This window comes from Xiphophorus couchianus, chromosome 24 (genome assembly GCF_001444195.1).
Source record: "Xiphophorus couchianus chromosome 24, X_couchianus-1.0, whole genome shotgun sequence".
Lineage (NCBI taxonomy): Eukaryota > Metazoa > Chordata > Actinopteri > Cyprinodontiformes > Poeciliidae > Xiphophorus > Xiphophorus couchianus.
The window spans coordinates 11809000-11829775 of NC_040251.1; the positions used below are offsets into that span (position 1 = coordinate 11809000).

Genomic DNA, 20776 nt, shown 5'->3' on the forward strand with positions numbered 1-20776 from the left:
ACTAATTAATGTAATGTATTCTATGTTTTTCTTACAAGACTTTTGCTCTGACATCTTCACTCACTGCGTTCTATAACTCAAAGCTGTTAAGGATAATGGTAACATGATGCTAATGCTATCTAGCAAGAGAGCCATATGCCATCTGAAAAAAGCTACTGCCAAGTGCCACAAAATGACCTCACAAATTTTAGCTTTGGTCCCCTTCATTTGCTTTGTCCATCTCTTGTGATATAGGTCTTAAATTTTATTCACATGGTCCAAAAAAGTTTTTAATTTGAGTTGGTGAGACCTGCATAAACCCCGAAAATAATACATTTATCCCAAAGGAAGATTAAATGATTTAATGTCATCTAATAGCATGAAGAGGATTCTCTTAAATTTATTAATATAAAGTGAAGACCTTAAAATGTCTTAAATTGATTGGGGAAAAAAAGTTGGCCTTAAATATGTAAATTGCAGGTCTTAATTTTTTGTGGCATTACTATTTAATCTCATTCAATGTAGTTTTCCTTTTTCTTGCAGTATATTACTGCTACACAAACTGAGATGTGCACAGACATCTTCAGTGCATTATGATGATTCAAAGCAATTGCTAATAAGTAGCAACCATAAGTAGCTAATAGTTAGCTGCTAATAAGCTAGCTAGCTTTTTTACATCCACTATGGGTACGTAGAAATTTATTTATTGGCAGCTGACTGGATGATGTTCATCTTCGCCATTGGCTCACTTCTGTTGCCAACTGGTACAATTTATTTATTTGCCGTTTTCTTTTGTACATTTCTGTTGTGCTACAGGTCTTAAATTCCATTCATAATAGTCTTAAAAAGTCTCAAATTTGAGTTTGCGAAACACTGAACAAAAGTGGATTCTACAAAATCCTATTTTTAGAGCTGGCAGGTTTCTAAAATGATACCCACTTTACTTTTATATCACGGTAAAATATTTATTGTAAGCATGTAAATGCATGCTGGATTGAGTAGAAAAAAACGGATTGGTTTATAACTATGGCAAACAAACTCAGCTTTACACAGTTGCAGCCAGTGCAAATAAAAAGAAAAAAGGTGAACAAACATCACAAAGTAAAACCAGTGCATTTTTAACCTTCAAAAACACAAGCAACGGATCTTGTTTTGGTATGAGAAACACTTTGATGAAACAGTGCATTCAGTTTCTCCAGGCGTTCAGGGCACTCAGTTTTTATCTCCGTCTCCACAAACTGTTACTCAAAAAACAGTTCAGCAGGAGCGGAGCAACCATAAGTCCAGTTTTTGTGGATAAAGCCCCAGTTTTAGGGTGCGTCAGTATTTGTTGATGCCAAATATCCGTACTCCGTGAAGCTGCGGCAGCTTTGGGATTAGGACGGTCATCAGGGAGCATGTGTTGATTAAAAAATGCGTTGCATCGTATTTTGTGTAGAAACTGGCAAGAATGTGCCTGCAAAGAGAAACACGGGTCAGAATTCACTCGAATGCAACGGCTTACAAAAATATTCATACCCCTTGAACTTTTCCAGCTTTTGTCACTGTCCTCCCACTCGCTTCAATGTATGTTAGTGAGTTTTTGTGTCATAGACCAACACAGTGCATTGTTGTGAATCAGAAGGAAAATTATGGATCATAAGTAAATAAGTAGGTAAAATGTATTTATACAGCATCTATCACAGACATTAAAATGACAAAATGCTCCAAAAAGACACAAACAAACAATCCACAATATAAAAACTGACATAAAACTTTATGTCTTTAGCTGCTTCTTCATAAAATGATGTGTTAGTAAAGGATGAAGTTTGTGGTTCTAACCTAAAGGAAACACAGAGAGGTCAATACGTTGGCATGTCAGGAAGCTTGGATTAGAAAGAATCACTTCAAAAATAAAATTCCTGATTCCTGATCTCAAACAGTCTTATTTAATATCAGCAGCTTAATTTAATTTCCAAACAGAAGGCCAGTTATTCTGTCACGATAACAAAGTTTGCTGGACGACAAATTGTCCCAGTTATTACGATAAATGATGATATCGTTGTTTTGAGACCATTTTGCAAGAAGACATTCTCAAACATCAAGAGGCTTTTAGTTTCTAACAGATATTTGGAAGACATTTTAAATATCCAAAATAAACAAACAAAACAGCAGATGTCTTGATGACATTCTGTTTGCGCCCAGCGGCTCGCTGACTGTGACGTAGAGTTGGCTGATTTGCATTGAGCAGGTAACTCGGCACACGTGGGGGAGAATCTGAAAGCCAGGTGTGAACACAATCCGACAGCTGCCCACGTGTGATGACTGACCCAAACTGGGAACATTACACCAACACCTGATACGTCACAAAGCCACTGGACAAGGTGCATTCTGGTAACTTCATGAATCCTCTTTAAATGACACTTTTTTTCTTGTACATTTGATGCAACCAAAAGTGTGTTTGATTTGTCATCTGCTGCCTTTTCCTCACAAAATGCACAGAATTTAAAGTTAAAAACAGCAGGTTGCTTTATTGGAAAATATAAAAGAGGAGGATATACAAATTAACCATTAAAAGGAAAAGGAAGCGCATTTTTATATTTTTGTCAAGGACTACGGAAGCGTTTCACTGCCAGAGATTTGACGTAAATTCAGGGGCCGTTTCTCATCCAAATGAGAAACTTTCTCAATTAGACAAGAAAGTTTAATCACATGATAAATTAAAATAAGCTCTATAATCTCCATTTTAATTATTAATATTTTTACAGATACATCATAACCCATTTTATTTGTGTGTTTTTACTTCCATTTGTTGTTTTTGGTTGTGTTTTATTTTGGAGATTTATAATGTCTTCCAGTTCCCAGTCTATTGGTCTTTGAGAGCTTGCATTATTATGCCATTATAAATATATTACTAAATTGTCTCAAAACAACATTAATGTTAATGGCAATAATTTATGGAACAATGTATCGCGCAGTAAAATTTGTTCCTGACAGGCCTAGTGGACTAGAAGAAACCAGATGAGAAGGAATCGTAGTGATCAGTCTTATTGATTTTTAACAAATCATAATCTATAAGCGTATTTCTATATCTATATGAAGCAAATCACAATCCCAACACTCTTGGCTCTGACTACACATTCAAACTAATTCCTCTACAGAAGCTGCAATCAATACTAAAGGCCGTTACTGTAAGTTGTGCTTTCTTTTTATTAGCTCTCCTTGTTTTGTTATGATGTTGTGACGATGCTGTTGGCTTCCTTTAAAACTGATCCGTTATTACTTCCGTAAACAGTGCGCTGCTGTGTGACGGCTACGTTCTTCCCCTGTGCATGTGGGTCACACAGAAGTCTGACTGCGTCCAGTTTAATTAGTATGAACAACTAAAATATAACATCAGATTTCAGCAAAAAATTGTAAATGAGCAACAAGACCTGCTGTGTGAACGTAACTGAAAACATGCAGCATACTGGCTGTTGAACTAGACTTGTTCACCCCTGGTTTAGATTACAGATGCATGATAATTATCAGCCTATAACGATTATTGTAATGATCGTCAACTAATTTATTAATCGATTAATCATTAACCAGTCAGAGATTCAAAAAAGGTCATTTGCTGAAAGAACAACAAATTCTGTGCAGATCTTAATCAAAAACTTTACAAATAAAAATCTATTAAGCACGATTTGCTGTCTAATTATTAAATTGATTAATCCAAAACACAGATCAAACCTACATTATATTGGTAAGTTAAGCTTTTCACGTGGTGATGTCAGAAGTACTTCTTGAAAGACTCGAGGCTGTAAAGTTTTACGCAAAGGCTGTGAAGTAATGAAACAATTAATCAGGTTAATCGCGATTAATGAATTATTGAAATAATCGTCAACTAATTTAGTAATCAATTAAGCATTAACTGGAGTTTTTGCTGAAAAAACAATATACTTAAATGAGTAAATGAGGCTAAAAGTTTCTAAAAATATAAACATTTTGCATTTAAGATTTTTAAAAAATATGTGTAAATATGTTCTACCCAAAACTGGAATAGATTTAGGTTCACTTGGTTAAAAAAAATCTAGTTAATCAAAAATTAATCGATAAATTAGCACTACACTGTATTGGTAACATGTTGATGTTTGAAGAATTTTTTTTGTTGTTGCAACAAATGTTCAAATATTCTGTTATTGCATTTTAGGCAATAAAATGTTTATTTTCCCATTTAAAAAAAAGGAACTGAATTTGTTTATTTGCCTAAACATAAACATATCATAATATGTACATATATTAAAATACGTATTTTAATATTGTAAAAAAAAAAATTGTTAAGCAGTTAAATGAAAACTCTGCCAAATGTGCCAATTTTTATCTGATTAACCACCAGAATAATCGATTACTAAAATAATTGTTAGCTAATTTTAATGTTGGTAAAATCCTCTCTCTTCTGGTTTTTTTCTGTTACTCATCTACTATCCAAGCTTCTTTAGGTCCCTACTTTCCCCTCCTGGTTTTCCCCAAAATTGTTCCCAGAATTTCAGAATTTTCCCAAGTTTAATTTAATCTCAACATCCCCATCAGTTAGCACACTGGCAGCCCTTTGTTGCGATACGTCCATTCAAGGAAACAATTAATAAAATAACCAACGGATTTGATTGGGTCGTCAAAACGAAAGTGAAATTGTGTCTGGCACAACAGACACATTTTTGCATTTTACCGGTAACAGATACTCACAGAACAATTGGTGAGATGGTGAGGAACTTGCGTGAAGAAGTGAACTGGACGCCGTAGTCCATCTGTTCCCAGTGTGTGAGCAGACGGGCTTTGCCCTGGTCCGGAGTTTCGAAGGGAGTGCCCTTCACTGTGTGTAGGAACAGGTACATCGCCTGGAGAAAGGAGCACAGGAGCGTCTATCACCCATCACAAACAGTTTTATGTTAAAACAGAGGCTCAGTTTGACTCCTGAGGGGGGAAAAACTGCATTTGTTTAATTAAACATTGAAAAACTGAGGAATTTCAATGTTATTAACCTGAGAGTTTCTGTACATTAGGAGAGCCTAATTCACACAGGGGCAAAAACTTTAAACATGCTGCAATTGCAATCGACTGTCCACCATCTTTACATGTAAATAACTCAATGCAATCTGCTGTTTCCTTTGATAAAAAACTTTAGCTACACTGTATTTAAAGGGGTTTGCATAGACGGTCAGGAACATGAAGGAGTCTTTATGAATGCTTACAACTGTTGTCATGAAGAGTCACTCAGTAAATAATGACACTATTAATGCAAAGTCGCATTAAAAGTTGCATTAAAAGTCCATTATTTGGTCAATAATGACCCTTTTAATGCAAAGTTATATTAAAATTAGCAATAAAAGTCCATTAAAAGAGTCATTATTTACCAAATGACATGTCATGACAAGTCACCAAAACTTTTTAATAAATTTGAATAATAAACTCAATTTGACTACATTATTTGGTAACTAACATCAAATTGAAATATATGTAACTGACTTGAAATTATAGTGATTACAATATAAAGTATGATTTAATAAAACAAACTACTTTTTACTTATTTCTTTGGTGTTAAATTTAATTATTTTTTTAGATTTACTGATATTGATGCCTTCATAAGAAGAAAAAACTAAAAATAGGTTTTCCAATAACGCTCAGTTTTTGTTTTTTATTAACACTGATTGAAATTTATCGAGATGCTGAAATTTTTTTTTAAATAAAAAATGTATATGGTACATTTCTGCCCCTACTGGGAATCTATCTCATTAAGCTGATTTTTTAAATAAAATGCCTCAAGATGAAATTTTGCTGGACCATAAATTGTCCCAGAAATTATTGTAATAAACAATATTTTCTTGAGACCATTTTCAACTAATAAAATAATAATAATGGAAAATTAATGCAAGTACACTCATACAGTACTTATTGTGCATAAACTTTAATATCCATTAAATGTGCATAAACTCTCCTTGAGCATCTACAAGCAAATTCTAAAAGCCAGAAAATTTGCAGAAAGTGAAACCTTGTTTGCAGGAAAGTTGCTCCATAGATCATTTTTGGGGATTAAAAAAACATTCAGGGCCAAATTCCAATAAAAATTGTCAGCAGTTGTAGTTCAAGTCATTGACAATATTTATTTTTATTTGCGTTTGTAGCAGCGAGGGGGTTGCTGGTTCACCGCCACGCGCTGGCATCTGGTCTGAATGTGTGTGAAATAACAGAAGCGACAGGGAAACACCTGAAATAAAGGCTGGCTGTAAAAACAAAAGGTAACCGAGAAAATATAAACATAAACAAACCCGTTTAGATCTACGGTAAATATAAGCTATATCTAGAAAAATTATTCAGTTTCATTTTTTTTCATGCAACAACCTAGAAGCTAACTGGAAGGAAAATAATGCATAAATATCAACATCTGGACAAATAAAAAATAGAAAAAAAACCAGTAACTTCTGTGAAAGCTTCAAAAGGTTTGTTTGTGTATCAAAACCAAATTTTTGTGTTACATGCAAAACGGATGGCAGAAAACATTGCGCTTCACCTTAAATGCAAAATTAGCTGATTCTTCAAAGTATTGACTGACACAAACTAAATACAAATGCACACCATACTTATCAGATTTTATTTGTAAAGAATTTTGAAAACCCAGAAGCTATCTTCTACAAAATCCCCCCCAAAAACAAATTAAAGTTTGTGGTTGTAACACGACAAAATGTAAAACGTTCAGCATAGCGATAGCATGTTGTGAAAGAAGCTGAAGTAAGGAAGGGAACGATGATTTTCACACAATAATCTATCAACAGATCAAATCATTTCTATTCTGTGCTCAGGTGTCAGTAGCTTTCAGACTGACCAGATTGTGGATGACGTTGGTGAGGGTCCAGACGAGCGGCACCGAGAAGAAAGGAATGCTGAGCAGAACAATGTGCAGAACCACGGTCAGTAAAAGATAGGTGAGCCATATTCCCCTGCTGTTCATCACCCGTGTGTTGGGGTTCACCTCACTGTGAGCTACGCCAACATTCATCTCTAATGGAAACAAAATCAAATTTAAAAAGCATGTAATAGAGTTTTAGATTTGAAGAACAGTTAGACTTTATGCTTTTTGTCTCTTTGCAGTCAGACTAGTTATCAAGCGGAGTGGAATTGGCCACTGGAAATGTTTTTATAGCTTTTTAAAAATTCTTTAAGATATCAAGCTTCATAACTACAATGCACAACAACTGAATTAACTGCTACGAAAAGAAATCTCTTAGTTACAAAACATTAATTTTATAATAAACTATTAGGATTGTGCAACAGCCTAGATAGCAAATATGCACAAAAATTGTTCAATTCAGTTCAAATTGAGTTATTTTAATTTACATGTATTTTATTTTTACAAAAGCCATCTTCACGACGCAAAACAAACACGTCCAATTCATATTCAGTCCCATGCAATCCAATTCAGTCCATTCATGGTCTTCCCCTTATTAGAACAGGCCTGAAACGATTAAATGTGATGAATCGATTATTTAAATATTTATGTGTAATAGAACACAAAAGCCCATAAATGTATGTATTGTATTAGCTTTAGGGAGTGTGTAGTTCCAGTGTTTTTTGTTTTTGTTTTATTTTTTGGTTGTTGTTGTTTTTTTGTTGTTTTTTTTAAAGCGGGCACGACCCCGCCCGGTTAAATTGTTCTCGGTACTAAAAACACGCGCCTCCAAACAACCAAAGCTAACATAGTTAGCCGCAGTTTTCATCCGCTAACCACTAACCAGGCAGGTACAAACCACTGTAAATGAATCCGTACATTCACGTATTATAATTTCCTAACTATTCACACCGTAGCTGTACTTGTTAAACTCTGAACCGTTATAACATAAACGGAGACAACGTTCGTCAGATAACATCTACAGGTTTTTCCAGCTGTTTCATCAAACTTGTGTTAAGCGCTGCGGCCTACTTTATATTCACTCTGAGTAAGGTGACGCTGTGAGTTATTCTAATGATCCGGGCTGCATTTGGAGGGTTAAAACGTTCCTTTTAACCGAAGCTAACTTTACCTTCCTGTGTTGTCGTAGGTCACCAGGAAACTTCTATTCTTCTTCTTCTTCTTTATTAACCCCGCCCTCGCTGGTCGGGACTGGATCCTCTGGCTGCAGCGGTGAGAAGTGCTGCACTGTCCTGCCTGCACAGTTCCTGAAAGACGTCGCATCAGCAGCAGGTCAGCAGGTGAAGAAAAGAAACAAAGCAGAAATACATCGTTACAACTGATATAAATAATCCAGGATGCATCCCACTCTGAGCAAGAAATACTTTTACTTCATCGTAAATTCCCAAAGAGACACAAGGGGTTTGTGCCTGGTGCTGCTTTCAGGGACCTCAAAATCTTAACACATTCTGTGTTTGTATTCCATCTGGAAATACATAAAATACATTATACATAATAATTGTATACGTAAAGTAGTTTATTAAGGTTTCCCATTGCATTTAACAGTAAAACATACTTCTTCTGCAGCACTTTAAGGCGATTAAATCAAAATACAACAGTACAGTGTCACAAATAACCTTGTTTATTGCCTTGTGAAACGTATATCCTTAAGATATTTGTCACATTAAAATTACATATAGATTGGATTTTATTTGGATTTAATGTTGGGTGACGAAGTCCAGTCCTGAAAAGAATACGAAGAGATAGAAATTTATTTTATTGTCCCTCAGCAGGAAAATTCAGGTGACAAGCAAGCCGAAGCATTTACACAACAATAAAAATATAGAAAAATAGAGGAAGCCTGTCTTAATAAGCAATAAACGTATTAATCTCAGAATAAATTAAAACAAGCTTGATCATTTCAATTTGCATGATTGTTTGGTTTTTCGTTTCTCTCTTCCAAAGACAGGATGGAAACGGCCCTCTTTTTAAACTGCAGTTGTATTTACAGAGACTTTAGTATCCATTTTATTTGTTGTTTTGGTTGTTCTGTTTATTTATTTATTTTTATATATTTAAAATGTCTTCCAGTTCCTGCCCTGCGACAGACTGGCGGCGTGTCCAGGGTGTACCCCGCCTCTCGCCTGCAACGTAGCTGGAGATGGGCACCAGCAACCCTCCCGACCCCATTAGGGACAAAGGGAGAACAGGAAATGGATGGATGGATGGATGGTCTTCCAGTTCCAATATTAGATGTTTGTGAGAAATTAAAGTTTATAGATCTTTGAGACGGTGTACTTGCATTATTTTGCCAATACTCTTAAAACAACATTATTATTGTTTATTGCAATAACTTCTGATAACAAATTTTGTTATCAGGCCTAAATAGAAGTAATAATATCTTACTGCACAGTAATTTAAAGAAAAAAGTGTGCAGGTATTAAAAATAACACACTACAATTCAAAGAAATGTGCAACTATGATCATTTAAAATGACGCGCAACATGTGCATGTATATTTGTGCATAAATATACATGCACATACTACTTACAAGAAGCGGAAAAAGCTCTACAAACAGCAAGGATGATTATTTGAAATCAGAAAAATTGTACAAATATCAGCAGGAGGTAAACACTTGTTGAGTTGAGTAATCGAAGGACGGTTGCAAGAGTTAGCAGACGTGAAAAAAAATAATTTTTTTGTAATGCAGTTCCCAAAGAAAGTGCAGATGTGAAAATAAAACAAAAACCTTTTTCAGTCAGAATTTAACCAGCAGTCCTACCACTAACTGCAGCAATGCTCCGTAATATAAAACTTTCGACAAATAATCAGAAAGAAATGAAATTGTGAAGACTATATTGGCTGTGTTTCTGCATCCTGAAAACTGTAAAGCTGTTTTCACACTAACAGGAACACAATAAAGCATGAGCTCAGTCTACAGTAAACAATAACGTTTCATGTAATGCCAGAATAATGCTGAGAAGACTATTTCACCAGGTGATCTCATACAACAGCTGATTTCCCCATCGATTCTATGAAAAGCAGAAATACAATAACATAGAAAACAACAATGCAAAATAAAACAAAGACAACAAAGAAGTTTAATTCAATAGTAAAGCAACAGCATCTCATTCTCGGCGAAGGAAGAATCTACTTGAAACAAAGAAGAAAACATACAATTTCCGACACTATGAGGAAATTATTTCTCGTAACATGTAAAACAAATGATGTAATGTAGGAACTAACTGCAATGATCACTTCTGAGGTATGAGAAACGTCTCTGTTTATGTCACAACGGTTCAAAGTTTAGCTATGGTGTTAATAGTTAGTCTGCTGAGTCCTGCATTTTTACAATTATTTAATTTGATGCAGCTTATTAATACAGCAACCATTGCCTCAATGCGATTTAAAAGAAAAACTCAATAGTTCATTTCCAATTATATGCAAAACAAATGAAACTCACACAAATCCACTCCAACCGTATAATTTATTGACATACAGTTCTACGTAATCCTAAATATAAATGTAGTCTCTATCCGCAGTCATTCATTTTGCAGCTATTCCTCCTGCAGCAAGCATGTGGGGATTGTGGAGAGGAATGAATGTTTCTTAAAAAAAAGAAAAAATACAGATATTTATGAGCAGTAATGAAATTGTTTCCCAGTAGCGCATAACAATAAAACTAATAAAGTAATTAGGAAGTGTCATGAGCCATCAAATGATGTAATGTAGGAACTAATTGTAGTGATCTGTTGTTTACATTTGCAGGAACTCGAGAGACACAGGCTTGCTGACTCTTGCATTTTTATATTTATGCAATTTCACAAAAGCTGTTTTTAATATAACCTCTAACTTTGTGTGAGCTGCCATCTGGGATTTTATTGAATAAACTGATGCATTTTCTTTTCCTTTTCAAATTCACTTTATGCACTTTAATGTATTGAACACATTTTTTATTTTTTTATAAAAGACACTCAGGATGCTCTTTACTGTGCAAGATAAGCTCTGGTTTTATCCATTTCAGTTCTTGTCTTCACATTTCAAATATTCATCCTTTCATTCTTTTTTTTATTCAAGCATAATCAGCAGTTTGCAGGATGAGTACTAACATAACCTCTGTTGCACCTTTTGATAATAACCGCCTTGATGACCGTATTTAATCTTTTGACAGAACCCGACTTCCTTCTTTTCTCTCAGCACAAATAAAATTGTCCTAATTTGGTAATAAAAGATTTGTCAGTGGCTTTTTTTCTGCATTAAAACGAGATACTTTGCGTTCTTCCAGACAGGAAAATCTTAAAAAGTTAACCTATTTCAGTAAATACATTCAGAAAGGGAAACGTATGTCACATATGCATAGAGAAATATATTTCAAGCACGTGTTTCTGTTTATTTCGAGGTCGTTAGCCCTCCAAAGCTGTTTTACTGCAACTTTTTTTGAATTCCTGGACTGGACAATTGATGCAAACCTGAAAACCCAATAAAAAAACTAAGTTAATTCAGAAATATTATTCAGAAATATACATAGTCGTTGCCATCCTCCTCAAGGATGGGAAGCAGTAAAAGAACCTGGCTGGTCGCATATTAATAAAAAGTTGAGTGGAAGGAACAAATGTTGTAAAAGATAAATATACACAAAAGGGTGTCAACACATCCTTAAAATGTCTTAAATTTATATTTAAAAATGTAAGTTAAACTTAAGTCTTAAATTTTATTGATATCATATATTTTATGTAGTTTTTTTGTCTCACTTGACTTTTCTGTCAGCAAAATGTCTGAGTTGCACCCAGACATCTTCAACTCGAGTCGCTAGCTGCTAATATGCAAACCCTGGCTAACTTAGTTTGCGCAATTGAAATACAAATCAAAGATATTAAGAAAACACTACCAGTTACAATTTATTTTTTTTAAAAAACCTCAAGTATTGGTTGAAAGAGAAGCAGTTATATATCCATTTATAATGTCTTCCAATGCTTATTTCTGTCTGTTAATTAGTTCTTTCTTGTGTAAATGTTCTTTTGTTGATGTTTTTTCTTCTTTTATTATAACTATTCTAATAAAAGATTCTCTCCTGTGAATTTTATAGTGAGGTGTTTTGTTTATTGTGCTGATGTGTCTTAGAACAAAGGATGACATTTAGCTATTGTGCTAATGTGTGCATATTTACACTGCCAGGAGTTGTGGTAATATTGAGTAAAGTGAACTGTCCTAATCAGATAAATTAAATTTAAATATCTGGACTGTTGCTCAGTGTTCCAAAATCTTCTTTTCAGATGAAAGAAAAGTTTGCATCTTGTTTGAACATTAAGGTCCCAGACTCTGGAGGAAGAGTCGAGAAACATGGCGTCCATGTTGCTTGAGGTCAAGATTGAAGTTTCCACAGTGAAACCGACCAGGAAGTTCATGCTTCGTTCTGCTGACAAGCTTTATGGAGACCCTGACTTCATTTATCAGCAGGACTTGGCACCTGCCCACTCCACCAAAGGTGTAAATACCTGCATTATATCAGTGCTTGAACGTGCTGATGTCAACCCAATAGAAACACTGGAGTGTGGTCAAGAGGAAGAGGAGAGGCAGATGAGAAAAACTCTGCTATTAAAGCAATTTGGCTTCGTTAACGCCTCAGGTTGATCACTTCCACATTCATAAATGTTAACCTTTTTTCTTTACTGTCTTTCCATGTCAGTGACTTATTATGCTTCTCTGAACAGGTTTACAAAACATATTCATCACATTTTGTGCTAAATCATTTTTATATGTTGAGTTCTGCCTATTGTGAGCTCCTTTCAGAATCAGCTGTTTTCGGGCGTCTTGTCACTTTAAATCCAAAGTGTGCTGGCCACACACCCCTAACACTAGCTGAAAATGGCTGCAAACAGATGCGCAACTATACAGCCGTACATCTTTGAAAAGCAGAAGTGGAGCCTCCTGCACAACCAACAAGAATGCAGCCAGTGGGCTCTGGATGGTAAGTCAACAACAAAATGCTTTTCCAGCAGCCATTGTACAACACATACAGCGATAAAACCAGCTGACCAAATGTGCTGAAGCTCCACATGGGTTTCTTGCGGAGCACTGCTTGGGTTGCTAGGTAACAGGCATCGCCTGCTGATTGGTGACGTTACATTACACGTTGCAGGCTTTTGATAAGGCTCATTTTTACGACACAAAAAAACATTAACTTGTTGCCAAAAACCGTCAGGGTGGGTGTTTTTTTAAGCACTTGGGCCATTATAAGGCGCATAAAGCGGTAAAATCAGCTGACCAAATGTGCTGCAGATCTTTGGGTTGCTAGGTAACAGGGACGGGCTTCACTCAGGTTGCTAGGTAACCACACAGTGTTTGTTGTGACTTAACAATGAGATGGTTTTTGAAACGGCTCAGTTTCAAGACACCAAAAAGCATTGATTTTTTTTTTCTTTTTGTCAAAAAACATCTGGATGTGTTTTTTTATGCTTTTTTAGGAACACTAGAAACCCAAATGGAAGCACAGAAATGTGCACAATGTGAATTTTGCACCATATGTCCCCTTTAAATCAGATCTAATTTCTCCACAAGCTTCTCGCAACAGTTTATTGCACTTTTGGTCCAAAACTCTTGACAGAACTGTGTTTAAATCTTCATCAATTTGCAAAACCTGCATTGCAGTTGGTTTAACTTGTACTGTTTATAAGCAAAGTGTATTTTATGGCACTGATTTTATTGTTATTAAAAAGAAAACATTTATTTTTGAAGGCAGCGTGGGTGAAAATATAACCTTAATTTGGTAACATCATATTCAAATTTCCAATTTGTCACTGTTTAAATTGGCATAGACATATCATAAATTACATTATAACCTCTGACTCTCTAATTTAATTATATTGCCCGTCCACAAGATGCATATAAAATTAGTTTATTACAGACACCTGCACCTTTATGCCTGTTAAATAAGCTTTTGTGACACTGCACTAATGTTTGCTCAGTCAGTGCAGGAATTAAATACTGAAATAAAACGTTGTTGCTTCCAGTACATTGGCCTTTTTCTTGTTAGTGACGATGGCTGTCGGCGTTTCTCTGTGACGTCGTAAAAAAGGATTTGTTTTACTGCCCAGATTAGACTGGCTGACACACAAAATAATGTCCAAAGAACTCAGATGAGAACTAAAACGGAAAATTTTAGATTTATAATTTCTGATTCAAAGATAATCGGTTTAAAATTTCCCACTTTGTTTGGAAGAAGGCTGCTTGTTTCTGCCAAAAGTGATAAAACCAGTTAGGTTTTGGTAGTAATGTCATTTCCACACATGTTGGGCCATGTTGATTTGTGCAACTATTTTCCATTAAATTAAATAAATCATTGTTCAAAAACAAGCCTTTGTATTTACTGAGGTTACGTCTACCTGATATTAAAATGTGTCTGATGATCTGAAACAGTGGAGCAATACTTTTTTACAGTTCTGCATTTGCATAAATGTCCCCAAGCAAACTACACCACATGCTGTTTTTACCACCATCCACGAGGTTTACTTCAGTTTGATACTTTGACCACTCTAATTGACTAAACTGGTGAAATTCAATAAAATTTGTTTTGTTTTTTTTTGGCCTGGTTGAGGTTGATCCATTCCAGAAGCCTAATTTTAACCTCCTTTAACTTTTCCAAAAAAGCAGGATGTGTGTTTATGTGTGTTTGACAGAGTGAAACCCAAACCGTCGTCTTCAAATAACAGGAAATTGGAGGATGATGAAGAAAAACCTCAGAGCTGCAAAGCCTCAAGTCCCTGGAAAATACTGAAACACCACTGAAGTTTAACATATGAACTTTATAATCTGTCCCAAAGATTATAAAAAGGTCAACAGGGCTCCATGTTAGAAACACAAACATTCAAGATGACAATAAACTACAATTAATAAGAAAATAACAAAATTAAGACAATCCTAACAGTGTAATGTAACTATGCAACTTTCAGGAAATAAATTAAAAAGACACTACTAAAGGAAATATGCATTTTAGCAATATTTAATATATATTCAGCTTTGGTAAAAACTAAAAGCACACAGCTCTGAACCCCATTGAAAACCTCCTGTTTTTTCCACCAAATATTGATTCCTGAACTTTTCCCGAGTTAAAACATTAGTTTTGTTGTTTCTAAATGAATATCAACTTGTTTTCTTTGCATTATTTGAGGTCTGAAAGCACTGAATCTTTTTTGTTATTTTGTCCATTTCTCATACTAAAGTTTTGCTTGTAACTTTGGAAACAAGTTGTCAGTAGTTCATATAAGAAAAGAACAATGTTCATTTTACTCAAATATAAACCTGTAAAATGTCAAATCAGAGAAACTGATCATTTTAAATTGTCTCTTAATTTTTTTCCAGAGCTGTATAGATAAACAAATAATACACTTATTTCTTTATTCATTATTTATATCTTTATTTTATATGTAACATCACTACTAACTCTGTTATGCATCATAACTCATTTCAACAAAATGAACAGATTTCTGCTCACTGAATGTGTGAATTTATGACTTAAATACATTATTTTATTCCTCTGTTTCTATCAATTTGTTCTTCATTTTGTTTTTATTTCATTCACTCTACGATAAATATGAATAGTTTATGTAACAACGAAAAGAAATCATGAATAAGGAGCAGAGAGAAATATAAACCTATATATAAAAATGTAGCTGTTTAGCTCAGAAGACTATTGCAGACATAAAATAAACAACAATGCTATATTGTTTCAACTTTTTCACATTTCTTTTAAATGAAGAAAGACATTTAGATTGTTTTATCTTGCTGTCGTGTGCATTTAAAGAGATTATTCTGAATTAAATGTATGATCAGAAATCTGAGGACCCTTCTGCAGTACCTCCTTGGCCCTCTTATGGATCGTGCCCCCCATGTTGAAGACCTCTGGGTTAGATCTGAATCATATAAAAAATGAGTGGACTACGCTCAAACGTTGATTCTGTACCAGAAAACTGTGTTAAGAAGCATTTAATGGCAGCGTATGTGAAAACAAATCCAGATTAAATTCAACCTTGTGCCATAACATCTTGTTTTTCATTATCATTGAAGCGAAAGTCAATTAAAAAAACAGAATATAGCACAAATAGGAGCTGAGGAGTTGTGAAATTTCTCCCTTCGTCTTGTTATTCTGGCTCGATCAAATCATTTTCTTCCAGTGAGTCAGAGGAGAAAATACGAGCTTGTTGTCTGAAGAAGCAAACGTAGGAATATTTTTTTTTTTTCTCAACATCCTAAATTTCTGTGGGTGGAACATGAGGGGTGGCATGAATTAACGAGTCTCCCAGGGAAGATACTTCCTTGTTGAAGCGTTTAGTATGAGCTCACGCTTCCTCTTCCCCTTTGAACGTGACACCTTCCTTTTTCTGGCTTTGAGTTACAAATGTTTTAATATTGCATAAAGTCCCAACATGAGCATGTCTGCCTGAATCAGAGGAAGTATGCAGGAAGTTGTGGCTCTTCAAAGAGTAGGAGGAATGTTTTAGGAAAGCACAGCTTCCTTCTTGTTCTGGCATGTTGTTAAGACTCATTCATTAAATATTTTTATTTTATGTTTTTTTTTAAAAAAAAAGGGAGTTCCACAGTCCAGGTATATTCAAACATTTCCTTTGTCAGTGAATGTTTTTCCTCAGAAAGGACACATCATCTAAAAAAGCACAGAGATTTTTTTTCATTATAAAAATTTTTATTAGTCATAAAAACGCATCAAATAAACAAAACAAGCCAAATTGGATTTCATAGATAACAAATAAATAAAATAAATATAATGTTAATAAATACATCAGATTCCATAGGAAATACAATCTTCCATGCAGTTATGCAGGAACAGAAGTGAAAACACTGTTCTAGTCTGATTATCAGGGACAGAAACCCGCACTGATCAGTATGATCATACAATCAGCAGCTGCAAACACTGACATGCTGGAGCTCAGGAGCATCTGTGAGCGGATCCCTCTGAGTGCTGAGCCGGATCACCTGCAGCAAACACCCGGGCGGTCAGGATGGAGAAGGAGAACAGCCTCTCCAAGGTGTATTGGCACACATACGCCTCTTTCCAGTGCTCAACAGGCTGATGCTCGGCTTTCCTCCCATGGTGCTCCTTTTGGGAACACAAAGCAATCAGAAATATATAAATACGTATTGCGTCCCCGCCACCACTCAGAGCCGCACAGGTTGTAGAGGAAACTTACCTTCTCATGCTTCCCTCCCAGCGACCTCACGCATTTCCCCATGTCTCTGTGCAGCTTCTTCAGCGCTGGATTCACGGTGCTGGTGAACTCAGAGCAGCTTTCAAATGCAGAAATCCTCTCCACTGCAGAGGCGTAGCTGGTCAGGACTCCGAAGATCTTCTCAACGCATGCCTGAAGAGGAACAGCGCAAAAATGCATCCTATTATTATACTCTAACAGTTCCCATCACTGCTGGGTTGTTTTTTTTTGTTTGTTTTTTTTAATACTTAATTATTAATATTTAATTTACCGTAGACTTTTGCTTGAGGCTCGCAGGGTCGCACATGTCATTCGACTCAAGCCAGGCGATGGAGTTGGAGTAACGTGCAATATCAGTTGAGCCGTTTCGTGCCTGCAGAAGAGACACGCAATAAATAAATAGTGCAATTAGAAGGAATAAGTGCAAAAATCAAAGGGAAAAAGTTCAAAAACGTTAAAAAATAAATCCGTTTTAATTCGTTAATTATTGATTTTCTTAACTTAAAGTTAAATAACAGTTATTTAAAGTAGTACTGACCTTGACTGAAGCGATTCTGGCATACTGGTTAAGATCCTGGGAGCTTCTCCTGGCCTCAGCGCAGGCGTCGTGATGCCCAGCAGGAGCTGCTGATGCTGCGATGAGAAACAGGAAACAACCAGCGAGCGAGGCGAGGCAGGAAGACATGCTGACGTTATAGTTTTTCCCCTTGTAGCAGGTGAATTGTTTGTTTTGGTGTCTGCTGAATGTGTTTGAATTTTAGGTTTAAGTTGGACGTCTTATATGGGACGGCTGTGGCCACCACCTCTGGAGGTGTGGCCACAGCTGGATTTTCGTCAAACCCTCATACCTTCATAACCTTCATACCTACTGCGTAATTTAAACAAGGACACTGAGCGGCTCTGTTAGTAATAAAAACCGAGTCATTTACAAATAAAGGTAAAAAAAAAAAATCCCCCGACGTTTTAAAACTGAAGATGTGTCAGAATCAATAAAACTATTCACCTTCACCTGAATTAAAATAAAAGAAGAAGAAGATTACCTTTTAACAATTTCAAATACAAGCAGCGAATATCAATGTTATTAAAATTAAAATACATGAAACAAAAACCTCAAACTTACCTTGCATTATCTATCTATCTATCTATCTATCTATCTATCTATCTATCTATCTATCTATCTATCTATCTATCTATCTATCTATCTATCTATCTATCTATCTATCTATCTATCTATCTATCTATCTATCTATCTATCTATCTATATATATATATATCTATCTATGAGTAATGCTACTTCAACCTATTTTTACTCAAATAAAAGTAAAAAGTAACTGAAAGTATTTGGTAAAAACGCTCCTCAAGTTCTGAGTAACTGATAAAAACATCAATTTATCATTAGACGAGCCAAAATGTAAGGAATTTCAGTATTTTAAAGATCAAAATGAAAATAATTCATGTAAATAAAATAACTACAAAGTAACACGATCAGACAAAAGAATTAATGAAACTTTAACATGAACTCATAAAGTCTGTGTTTGCTGAATTTATGGCTAAAAGACGCTGAAGTTACTCAGAGGGTCGATTATCCAGAAATTTTACTCAAGTCAAAGAAGCGATGCTTCAAAATAAAATTACTCAAGTAAAACTGAAATAAACTGAAGTAAATGTAACTATCTATCTATGTATCACTAATGAACTTCATTAATAAAAGTAATTATCTCATCATGCGCAGTACAGAGGAAGTGAGAATAACCGTTAGTTACCTTTTCAGATCATAATGAGAAACTTTCCAGCTCTGCCCTCTTCTCTACCAGAGAAAACACATTGTTTCTGCTGAGAAAGTGGGTGATGAGGGAAGGAATCAGAAGACTTCCTTTATTTTTCCCATGTGTGTGTGATGATAATGACTGGTGATGATCTGATCTGACTAAGTGGACAAGTTGCAATTGGCGATGACTAAAATGGGGGAAGACCTCGTATGTCACCTGTTTGTTTGTTTGAAATCCTGTAACAGATGAAGAGGTTTCCGTGGCTTCTAATTTATTTCAATTACCAAAGAATTATTGAATGAAGTTAAAAGAAAATTACAGCAGGTGGAATATACTGTTTTCCTGGGAAAATTTTTAAAATTCTTGTCCATTTTGTAAAGGGACAAAAATCTAGACCTTTAATTCATTCTGCAGTCTGTATTTAAACCACAAGTAACAAAAATGTGTTCAATAACAAAATATTTATACATCAAAATGATCTGATACATTTTTTTGCATATCAAATATAGTATTACTAATAAAAACTAACTGCTCTCATGTACTACTTCCTGCAGAGGTTTTGCCTCATTTTAGATTGAATTATTTTTAACACAATATTTGCTCTTGTTCTTTTTATTTGCTTGTGTAATAAAACTAAACCAATGAGCAAATAAACAAGGATCTCCGGTGTCTCAAATTAGCTATAGATAACATGTGTAGCAATCAGCGGAGCACTGTTTGATTAATAATAGTCCTGACATCCACAAAGGGTTAAAAGTAGAGCCGCTGCGCCTTAGCGTTGCCATGGAGATGGAAGTCTGGGACAATAATAATAAAAATAAATCTAATAATAAAAACTCACATAATTCATCTGACTAATATTTCAGAATTGAATAACATAGCGCATGGAGAAGAAATATAAATAGCTGTAAATTAGTAGAACATCAATTCATAATTTCCAACAAGTTGCTGTTTGAATCTTTAAGACAAAACATTTTCGGCTTTGTGACGACATTGTTCTGACATAGAACCATAAATTACGTCATAAACCGTCACCGACTGTGTGAGATTAAATTTCCTCATCATATTACTTTTCCACAAAGATGCTTTAAGGTCACTGTGTTACCAACACCTGCCTGGCACCTGGGTTTTTTATTCGACCTAAGTAAACAAACCCTTCTGATACGGCTATAACGATTGCTCAGAAATGACCTGTGTACGTCTTGTAAAAAAATAAAATAAAATACACAGATGTGTGTTTTCTTTTGTGGCAGTGATAATTTTAGCTCTTACACACAGCCTACTCAGAGCTACAATTGTGAAGGGGAAAAAAGTTAAATTAAAAAAGTAACTTTTAATGAGCACTGCGATGTGTTAAAAGTATAGAAGAGATTAATCTGTCACCACTCTTCACTCTTCAAACTCTATTAAATGCTTTAAAACCAAACTAAAAGGGGAGTTTTTATACAATAGATTTTAACTCAATGTTAATCAGAGTTTGAAGTCATTTATGTTGTAATTTCTACTTGTTTTGGGGAAATTTTAGTCAGTTTTCTGGAATTAGTTTTTATCATTTTATTGATTGGTGTATTTTTCTTTACATTCTTTTCAATTATATTGCAAGGAAATGTTATAGGATTGAGTAATGAGTAATTGTTTTGTTAAAAACATTGATTTGTTCATTTAATAGTAACAAATGTATTAATATATTTATTTATTTTAAAATGTGTTTGTTTCTTTTGTTTTCCTTTCCTATTTTTCTTTATTTTTTCCTTTCTTTCTTTATTATTATTATTATTATTATTATTATTATTATTATTATTATTATTATTATTATTATTTGTAGTAGTACATGTAATGTACAGTAGTATTTCCTCCTTTCCTCCCTAACGTCTCTTCTTCCAGTCCAGTAGGTGGCGGTAATCCCG

At 34.8% G+C, this 20776-nt stretch overlaps 1 protein-coding gene across 1 annotated transcript; it reads right to left on the minus strand.

The window, feature by feature from the left end:
• Positions 1 to 427: 427 nt before the first annotated feature.
• ormdl2 (ORMDL sphingolipid biosynthesis regulator 2) lies at positions 428 to 8139 on the minus strand. The gene is made up of 4 exons (XM_028011056.1): positions 8013 to 8139; positions 6818 to 6993; positions 4684 to 4835; positions 428 to 1435 (listed from the first exon to the last, which is right to left on the minus strand). Exons 2-4 carry the CDS (start codon positions 6989 to 6991, stop codon positions 1300 to 1302), a joined length of 462 nt encoding a protein of 153 aa, XP_027866857.1. The 5' UTR covers positions 6992 to 6993; positions 8013 to 8139; the 3' UTR covers positions 428 to 1299.
• Positions 8140 to 20776: the final 12637 nt, after the last annotated feature.